Genomic DNA, 10382 nt, shown 5'->3' with positions numbered 1-10382 from the left:
CTGTGTGATCTTAGGGAGGACAGGGCCTCCTCTAGCAGAATCGGACCCCAGATCTGCAGAGGGGGGCATCTTGACCATAACCGGACTTAAGGTGAGGACCATCAGTGCTAGTGAGAGGGTCTCTCCCCCTACGAGGGAGGCTCACTGAGTGGCGCCCCCTCCTGACAAGCAGAGATGCTCAGAGCAGCACCCTGACTCCCAACACTAGGGACTTGGGAAGGCGGGGGCTTCGTTTGGGAGCTGGAGGACTCGAGTTCATAGAAGGAGGTGTCCTGGGCTCTGATAACACTGCACAAGGAGGACCCAGGGACGGATGAATATTGAGCTACCGGGTTTCTGTAGCACCCCGCCCCTGCCCCCTGCCCCTGCCCCGCCCCTAGGAGACCCCACGTACGAACGTATGCAGGACTCCTCTTTTCCGCTTTCGAGGCGAGGAGCGCGACTGGTAGCTGCAGCGTCTGTTCAGCGGAGATTGTGTACTGGACTCGTCCGGAGCCAAGGTGAGGACCTGAATGTAGCTGAAGTGAATTTCCCAACCCCTCCCTGTAAGAAAAGTGACTCAACCGCATCCCACCCCTGCAATCTACAGTGTAACATGCCCTGTCCCGAGTTGCGGGCCGAGGAGCCATCTTGTTGCCACGTGGAGGGTCGGTGGCGGCTCGGGCTGCTTTGTTGAAAGAGGATGGATTCTTTATGCGTTGGAAGTGGTATTTGCCCTCAACAGGTGAAAAGATGGGGCTTTCAGCGCTCACAGGGCTATCTCCTTCGAAAGTGGTGGCTGCACAGAAGTCATTCCTGCCACCAATGCTGCAGTGCCACACAGTAGTGGCCCCCAATCTTTTTGGCACCGGGGGATCGGTTTCTTGGAAGACAGTTTTTGCATGGGGTGGGGTGCAGTGTGGGATGGGGTGTGATGCGGTGGACAAAGGAGGGTGGGGTGGCATGAGGGTAGGGTGGGTAGGCTAAAGGGATGGTTTCAGGATGCTTCAAGTGCATTACATTGTTTACTTTATTTCTGTTATTATTACATCCCCTCCCGCTCAGATCATTAGGCATTAGAATAAGAAGGTTTGGACCCCTACCATAGGGGTCCAAATTACCATAGTGTAATTCAGGCTGAGAGAACCCGTCATTTTTGCATGGTGTGCGGGGGCTGGCGGGGTTTGGGTATAAGGGGCGTTCAGGTAGAGAAAGGCCTTTATATAAAAGGATATGGACCTAGAGGGTATTATGTATGTTAAGTGAAATGAGTCAGAGAAAATGAAATACTATATGATTTCACTTCTGTGAGGAATCTGAAAAACAGAAACAATTATAGAAGCAAGAGAGAAAAAACAGGTGGTTGATGGGGGTTAGGTTTAGGGGTGTGGGGGAGAAGAGAAAGAGGTGAGAAAGGTTAAGATGTAACTACCAGTTACATAATAAAAAGCAATGGGTGTGAAAGGTAAATAAATAAAGACATAGAATGATAGATAAGGTAACCCCATGAGGCATAGGGAGGAGTCTCAGCCTTAGAAGGAGTGAAGCTGGGACCTTCAGTGCTAGTCAGCAGGCCTGGCATCCAAGCAGATTGCTGCACTAAGGAGCAGCCCTGCTCTCAGGTCTGGGCATCCCCAAACAAGGTAGCTGGATATGGAGCCCCCAGCATCTCCTCTAGCCACTCAGGGAGGTGAGAGCTTTGCTCTGGGGCATGCAGACTCGGGTCAGCAGAGGGAAGACCCCAAACCCTACCCAAACTGGAGGCCAGAATCCTGAGTGAGGACTGAGGGAGCCCCTGACTCCAGAACTGGGGCAGGGGGTGGGGGTCGAGAGTGCTGCCCTTGTGGTTAGCAGCATAGCCCCAAATCATTTTTGGCGGGATGTGGCTCACTCTGTCAGCTTGGGTCCTCTTGGGAAAGGTGAAGACCTTTCACAGGGTCTTGGGCTCAGGTCTGCAGAAGGCAGAGTCCCAGGAAGGATGCAGAGTCGAGGGGAAGATCCATACACAGTAGAGAGAGCCACATCTGATGCCGCCTCAGCTGTCAGCCCTGGGGGTCCCAGGGAAGAGCTGGCCAGTTCTGGTGCCCCTGATTTTGCCTGTGGGGTCCGAGGGAGATGAGGGCCTGGTTTCAGGTCTGCCTGCCCAGGTTAGGAGAAAACGAGGAGTCCTAGGCCATGAGAGATGTTGAAGCACCAATTCTATGTGAGGAAGGAGACAACTGACTCCCCCAGAACAGAGGAGCCCACACAGAGTGCCGCCTCTGCCGTCACCCTGGGAAGCCGGGTTAGAGCTCTCAGGCACAGATGCCCTCTCATTTTCTCCAAGGATGGTTTCAGGGACATTCAGGTTTGACTCTGATGGGTGAGGCCTCATTCAACATAGGGAGGAAGACCAGTTCCTAAAGGGAGTGACAGTGGTAACACTGAATGAACATGCGAGAACCCCACCCAGAAGGAAGTGAACCACATAGTCGCATCGCTCCTCTCAGACCTGGGAGACCCAGGCATGGGGACCAGATGACCCCCACTTGCTTCTGCCCAGAGCCTCGCAGGGAGGTGAGGAACCTCGATGATGGGGGTATGGGTTCAGGTCCGCCACTGGAGCATTTGCAGCTAGTACCAGGAGCCCAGAAGAGGACCTAAGAATTGAGGGACCATCCAGCTACCCCGCGACAACAGAGGGCAGTGCAGAATCTCTTCCTGACTGTCCGCATCAGGAGTCCACACACAGCTGTAGCTAGAGATCGGGAAAATGTCGCTGCTTTCTAGTGGGTCTCAGGGAGATGGGGGCCTTAGTAGGAGGGGAGAGATCTCAAGTCGAGACAGAGATTTCCTGGTCTTGCCAGGAGTCACAGAGTCATGATAAGGACCCAGAGACATGACTTAGATGAGCACCTACCCAAAGCAGTGGGGGCCTGCAACGTCCCAGTCCCTGTCTGCCCTAGGGCACCTCAGGCAGAGATTGCCAGATGTCACCCCTCACTTTCAGCCCCAGGAACTCAGGGAGATGTGGGCCTTGATCTGAGGCCAGAAAACTCAGGGTGGACTAAGGGAGGAACATAAATCACATCCAAGTGCGGACTAAAGGGGCCAGTGATGACAGAACAGTGAAGTCCCACAGAGTCCAGCCCCTGCTGCCATCCCAGGGAGGTCAGGGACAGGGATGACGAGAGGTGGCTCCCACTTTCTTTCACCTTGGGAACCTCAGCGTGCTCAGGTCAGCAGAGGGAGAATTTCTAACATTTGCCAGGACTCACAGAGAAGATGCTGAGGACTGTGGGAAACTCCCAGAATTCCTCGCACTGTCACTCCTTGGTGCCCCCAGGCATACATGGCCGGCAGAAGTGTGCCTCACTCACAGCTAACAGGGAAGTGAGCACCTTAGTCTAATGGGTCAGCAGAGGAAGGAATCTTAGACTCTGCCCTGAGTAAAATCTGGGGACCTTGCATGAGTAGCACCCATTACAGGGCCTCAACCCCCTGCTGCAGCTCTTCAGGCCCCAGAGACCATGGGCGGTAGGGCCAGGTAAGGCCACCCTGGCTTTCCCCATTCGATCTCAGGGAGCTGTTGGCCTTGCTGTGAGGAAAGGTCCTCAAGCCAGGAGAGAAAGGAGCCCCCAGATCCTCCCAGGAGTCAAAGTGGGGACTGCGAATGAGGACTGAAGGTAGCACGCTCCCCCTTCCAGCTAATCAAATGAACACTAGAGTCTTGCCTGATCCTCTGCTGAGGCCCCTCATTTCTTTGTGTCATTTCTAAGGGAGATGAGGTTCTTCACCTGAAGAGGCAGCACCAGAGGCAGGAGGGAGGGGCCCGAACCCTTGGTGTTGACAAGATGAGGACCCTGAATGGTGGAGAACCGAGTTCAGGACAGAGCAGGCCCCCAGAACTGCCAGTGCCATCCACCCCTACCGTGTCCACGACTCGGCTCCTTCTCATGGGTCCCAGGGAGCTTTGAGGTGTCACCTTTCAAGCGGCACATGGCAGGGGTCCCGACCCCACTAAGAGCTGATGTGACAGTTGTGTGTGTGAACGAAGGGACCCAGAAAGGGCCCCGGTCCCAGGATCTTCTGTCAACTGGAGGCAGCCACAGGCAGGCTGCGGCCTGAGGCTGGCACGCGCTCACTTCTTACACAGGGTTCTCAGGGGATGGGCTGACCAAGAACAAGAGGCCAGCGGTTCCTGGAGTAGGGCTCTCAAGGAAACGGGCAGAGCAGCCTCATTCCCTCCATGCTGAAGGAGCTCATCCACTAATCTTCCCTTCTCCAGGTTCCAGCATCACCTACTTCCTGCCTGCTTCCCTGCCCGCTGTGCCTGCTGATAGTCATGCCTCGGGGGCAGAAGAGCAAGCGCCGTGGACGTGAGAAACGCCGCCAGGCACGCATGGAGGCCAAGGATCTCGGGAATGCTCTGGCTGCTGCCACCCCCACCCCTACTTCTGGGGGTACGCCCCCGGGCTCCCCCCCTGCCGGTGCAGGCCAGAAGCCTCAGGGAGCTGCAGCCACTAGCTCTCCTGTTGTAGGGGCTTCACACCCAAGATCTAAAGCACGTGGCAGGGGCCAAGTTGAGGAACGTGAAAATTCCTCCCGGGCCTCAACCTCTGCTAAGACCACTCCTCTAGATCCTCTGACGGAGAAGGCAGGAGTGTTGGTCAATTTCCTGCTTGATAAGTGTAAGATGAAAGAGCCCATTAGGAGGCTAGATATGCGGAAGCTTTTTCACAAAAGGTACAAGACACGCTTCCCCGAGATCCTCAGGAGAGCAGCTAAATGCATGGAGCTGTCATTTGGTCTTGAATTGAAGGAAGGCAAGCCGAATGGTTACTCCTATACCCTGGTCAGCAAGATAGGCCTCATCGGTGATGAGGTGCTGAGCAGCAGCTGTGAGGTGCCGAAGAATGGGCTTCTGATGCCTCTGCTGAATGTGATCTACCTGAATGGCAACCGCGCCTCTGAGGCTGATGTCTGGGAGTTCCTGAATGTTCTGGGCATCTATGATGGAAAGCAGCATGTAATCTTTGGGGATCCCAGGAAGCTCATCACGGAAGAGTGGGTGCAGCAGAATTACCTGGTGTATCATCAGATTCCCGACAGCGATCCCCTGAGCTATGAGTTCCTGTGGGGCTCAAGAGCCTACGCTGAAACCAGAAAGATGAAGGTGCTGGAGTTTTTGGCCAAGATCAAGAGTACCATCCCCAGTGCTTTCCCGTTGCATTATGCTGTAGCTTTGGGAGAAGAGAAGAGATCCCGAGGCAGATCTCTAGTTAGGTCTCGTGGTGCTGCCAGGGCCACTGCCCGCTCCAGGGTCCCACCCAGAGATCTGTCCAGTGCCCAGTGAGTTCTCAGGCGGCAGCTTCACTTTCTTTGACCAATACTGCCAACCTTTTAAGAAGTGAGAGGCTAAAGTAGGGCTGGAAATGTCAATACGTATCTTCTTTGTGTTCCTGTTTTACACTATTACCTTTCAAATGTTGTTTCATTTCCTAGAATGTTTGTTTAGATTCAGAATCCAAATTTACAAATGACATGGATCACAGATTTGTTGTTGTCTGTCAGATCTAAGAGTAAGAGTTTTGGTACTGTGTAGTGTAATTCAGAAAATCCTTCCTCTTTTGAGATCCAGAACATGATAACATAGCTTTGGAATAGTAATTTTCTTGGAAATGTGAAAGAATGTTGTAGTTTTAAAACAGATGAAAATCAAGTAAGCTGTAGTCAAGTTTTGATTTATGTTATTCACCTTTGTCTCTCTCTCTATAACATTCAGTAGTACCCTTAGCGATATATTTAGATGTTGTTAGCTTATTCAAGAATGCCGATAAAAACAATGAGAAACTACATTCCTTGCTTGGTGGTTCCTTTATTCCCATCTTTACTTGAGCATCTGCTCTTCAGAAGGTTCTGTGCTGGTGGGGGTGATGCAAAGATAAAGGAGACCCTGTACCTGCCTGTAGATGTCTTGAGTATATGAGCAGTGATTCCATAAGGAAGGTGGTGTGATGATCTAAGACAAGTGACAAAAATCAGGGAGGATGCTGGGGAGGGAGTTGGGATGAGAGCAGTGAGGTATAAATTCTCAGCCTTTATTCTCTTAAACCAAAACTTTGAGGTTTGGTATTTTGGCCAAGGTCAATGGTAACATCCCCAGTGCCTTCCCACCCGATTATGAAAAGGCTCTGAGAGAGGATGACGAGAGAGCCCGAGCTGCAGTCAGGGTTTATAGTCCTGCCAAGGCCAGTGTGTGCTCCAAAGTCAGGTCTAGCAGTCCCTCCAGCCCCTAGTCAGGTCTGAGGCAACTATTTCACTGCGTTCGACCAACACTCCCAACCTTTTAAGTTGTGAGAGGCTAAGGTGGGGCTGGAAAGCTAATCATAATATACATCTTCTCTGTCTTCCTGTTCCTTCGTGGGAGGTCATTTTAAGTTGGCTGCGTGGTGGGCTGGATGAACCTGTGATAATGGTGAGCCGGGCCCAGATCCCCAGATGGTGGCCCTCAAAGTTGGGAGGCTGAGACTGAAATGCGAAGCTTCCCTGAACAGTTACCCTGAGATTGTGAGTCAGCCAGAGGGAATCTCCACCTGGGGGAAAGAACAGAAGGTATCCAGTGCTCCTGCCCCAGTGCAGGTGAACACAGTCCACAAACCAGGTGTTTGATGCATATTACTGTCTCCTTTGTGATGGGATGTTGAGACGTCACTGTGCTGGCACTCTGGGCCCTGAACGGAAGGAGCCCCAGCACACTCCAAACATGAGGGTATCTCGAGTGTAATCTAGTAGACCTCCTGAGCGGGGCTAGATTTTAGTGGTGGTGAAATACATGAAAATCGGGGTGTTTTGTCGGGAGGACTTTTGGAGGCAGGGGAATTACTGGTCCTTGACACAAATTCTATAAGGTTTTGCGTTGCATCCTGGTAAAACACTTGCCTCTAAATTCAATAACATATTCTCTGATAGAGTAAATTTACTTAGGATTACTTGTTTAGTTGCTAAGTTGTGTCTGACTCATTGTGGCCCCATGCACAGTAGCCTGGCAGGCTCCTCTGTCCATGGAACTTTCCAGGCAAGAATACTGGAGTGGATTGCCAATTCCTTCTCCAGGGGATCTTCACAACCCAGGGATTGAACTGACATCTGGTTGTCAGGTAGATTCTTTACCACTGAGCCACCAGGGAAGCCCTACAGTTTCTTGCTAAGCAGCAGTTTGATTGACTTAGCTTTCTTTGTTTAGAAGACTACATAGTCTCTAGTTTCTCCTGGGTAAAGAAAAATTCCCATAGATGAAGGTAGAAATTCCCATAGATTTTCTTCTGGTATGAAAATAAGCATCATAAGACCTAAACATTGCCAGCTGCAGTGCCAGGTGCTTTACACAAGCTACATATGTTCTGATACTTCTGTAAGACAAGGCTTATCAAATTCACTTAGCAGACAAAGAATTTCTATTCTCCAGGCTGATAAAGTGACAGAACTGAGTGTAGAGCCTGGTCTGAATTGCTCTAGAGGCCATAATGTTTCACTCCTCCCAGTCTGAGGCTGACATATTGTCAGTTCATTTCTCTTGACACTGCCTGGTCACAATCCCCCTGCCTGGCTGTGATCCCCCTCGCTATGGGGGGATACGAGAGCACTCCTGTGGGGTCTGAGAGCCGCTATGGAAACCAGCAAGGTAGAAGCCCTGGAGTTTTTGGCCAGGGTCAACTATACTGTCCCCACTGCATTCCTGCCCCCATTATGAGGCGACTTGGAGAGAGGACGTAGAGAGCACTGGAGCCAGAGCTGCAGCCAGGGCTGGCACTTCTACCTCGGGCAGTGATGGCCCTTCTGTGGCCAGGGCCCAGTCCATGGCTGCATCCAGCCACTCATCTCACCTCTAGTGTGGTCTGAATCTGTTCTTCACTTTGTGATCAGAAAAGCCTGTCAACCTGTGTTCCTGATACGCGTCAATAACTTTTCGACTTACCCTTTTCTTGCGGGGGGTGAGGCGGTAATTTTCAAGTGATTTTCTTTTCAGTACTAAGTTTATTTAGATTCAGATCATAAGCTTATGAATGACACGGGGTCACACACTTATTGCTGTTTACCAGATTTAGAAATAAGAATTTTGCTTTCTGAAATACAAACTGAAAAATTTTAAATCATCTGTGTGATCCAGAGCAAGATTACGTGGCATTGGAATAGGGGTATCCTTGGTCATGTGAAAAACCCCACACTAAGATAGGATAAGAAGAGGAAAAAAAATTAAAGTGGTTCAGTTATGGGTCTAGCTTACTGTATTCAGTCTCTCATTCCTAAATTTCAAAGATGTATACCTTTTAAATTTAGAAGCATATATAACTTGCATTTAGGATATACTTAAATTATTAAAGAAAATGTGGGTTTATGAAAATGTAAATTGATGCAGCCACTATGGAAAATAGTATAGATGCTCATAAAAAAATTGAAAATAGAACTACCATGTGATCTGGCAAGTCTACTCCTGGAAATTTAGCTGAAAGAAATGAAGCCAACACCTGGAAAAGATATCTGCACCCCCCATGTTCGTTGAAACATTATTTACCATAACCAAATTATGAAAACAATATAACTGCCCATTAATGGATGAATGGATAAAGATAATGTCACATAGACACACACACACACACTCATCCTCACTCAGATGTTCTTTAGCCAATAAAAGAAAAAAAGGAAATCTGGCCATTTGCAGTAACACAGTTGCACCTTGAGGGCGTTATGCTAAGTGAAATAAGTCAGACAAAGACAAATACTATATAATCTCACTTATATGTGAAGATTTTTGAAAAATGAACTCACAGAGAATAGATTAGTGGTTGCCGCCAGTGGGGGTTGGAGGATGGATGAAATGCGTATAAGTGGCCAAACGGCATAAACTTTCACAACTTTAATGTACAAAATAAAGAAGTCCTGGAGATATAATGTACAGCATGGTGACTAGTTAATCATTGCTGTTGTTAAGTCGCCAAGTGGTTTCCTACTCTGCAACCCCATGGATTGTAGCTTGCCAGCCTCCTCTGTCTATGGAATTTTCCTTGCAAGGATATTGGATTCAGTTGCCATGTCCTTCTCCAGGGGATCTTCCCGAAACAGGAATCAAACCCTCATCTCCTGCATCAACAGGAAGATTCTTTACTGCTGAGCCACCAGAGAACCCCATAGTTAATAATACTGTATTGTATATGTGAAAGTTCCTGGGAGAATTGATTTTTTTGAAGTGAGGTATAGTTGATGTGGGCTTCCCTGGTGGCTCAGATGGCAAAGAATCTGCATGAAAGGCAGGAGACCTGGGTTCAATCCCTGGGTCAGGAAGATGCCCTGAAGAAGGGAATGGTTACCCACTCCAGTATTCTGGCCTGGAGAATTCCATGGACAAAGGAGCGTGGTATGCTACAGTCTATGTGGTCAAAAAGAGTTGGACAAGACTGAGCAACTAATACTTTGACTTCGTTTTCATAGTTGATGTACAATATTTTATAAATTACAGATGAATAACAAAGTGCTTCACAGTTTTTAAAGGTTATGTTCCATTTACAGTTATTATAAAATACTGGCTATATCCCCTTTGTTGTACAATATATCCTTGTTGCTTATTGTGTACATATTAGTTTGCACCTCTTAGTCTTCTGTCCCTGTCCTTCACCTCCTCCTTGCCACTCCCCACTGGTAACCACTAGCTTGTTCTCTATATCTGTGAGTCTGCTTCATTCCCCTAGTCTTTTATTTTTTAAATTCTCCATGTCAGTAGTATCATACAGCATTTGTCTTCCTCTGTCTCACTTATTTCATTAATACCATCCAACTATTTACTAATTAATAGCATAATACCCTCCAACTCCATACATGCTGTTGAAAGATTGCAAAAGTTCATTCTTTTTAATGACTGAGTAATATTCCATTATGTGTGCACACACGTGTGTGTGTGTGTGTGTGTGTGTAGGTTGTATACATATAGATTACTTTTGTACCTTGGCAAATGTCAGTAATGCTGCTGTGAACATTGGAGTGCATGGAATTTTTGAATTAGTGAATTTTGTTTTCATTTTAAACAGTAATTTAAAGTTTATTCAAGCTTTAATGCAGGTTATTCTGACTTTAAGTTAGCATTACATGGCATACTTCTGAGTCCATTCCTGAAAAATTCTGTTGTACTTCTCTCTGTCTGTTTTATAGATCTATGCAACCTCTGGCACTGGGGAGGGGGTCATTGGGGTTCAGAACACATAGCAGGGAACAAATGGATACCAGAACTGTAGAAATCATGAAAGCAAGAGACCACAGTGATCTTAGAGTAGCGAACCTAGTGCTGCCATTAGTGTTCATGTCTGGATGATAAATTCTGTTGCAAATGCACCCTTAGGTAGCGTGAACGGGTAGTCTTTAGGGAAATGAAT

At 48.6% G+C, this 10382-nt stretch overlaps 1 protein-coding gene across 1 annotated transcript; it reads left to right on the top strand.

The window, feature by feature from the left end:
- The first annotated feature begins 390 nt into the window (after positions 1–390).
- On the top strand, positions 391–5999 carry LOC129639189 (melanoma-associated antigen B1-like). The gene is made up of 2 exons (XM_055564201.1): positions 391–500; positions 4247–5999. The coding sequence occupies exon 2, from the start codon at positions 4304–4306 to the stop codon at positions 5312–5314; it is 1011 nt and encodes a 336-aa protein (XP_055420176.1). The 5' UTR covers positions 391–500; positions 4247–4303; the 3' UTR covers positions 5315–5999.
- The last annotated feature ends 4383 nt before the right edge of the window (positions 6000–10382 follow it).

Source organism: Bubalus kerabau, chromosome X, assembly GCF_029407905.1.
Source record: "Bubalus kerabau isolate K-KA32 ecotype Philippines breed swamp buffalo chromosome X, PCC_UOA_SB_1v2, whole genome shotgun sequence".
Lineage (NCBI taxonomy): Eukaryota > Metazoa > Chordata > Mammalia > Artiodactyla > Bovidae > Bubalus > Bubalus kerabau.
The sequence above is the reverse complement of the archived record's forward strand: the minus strand, read 5'-3'. Positions and strand labels throughout refer to the sequence as shown.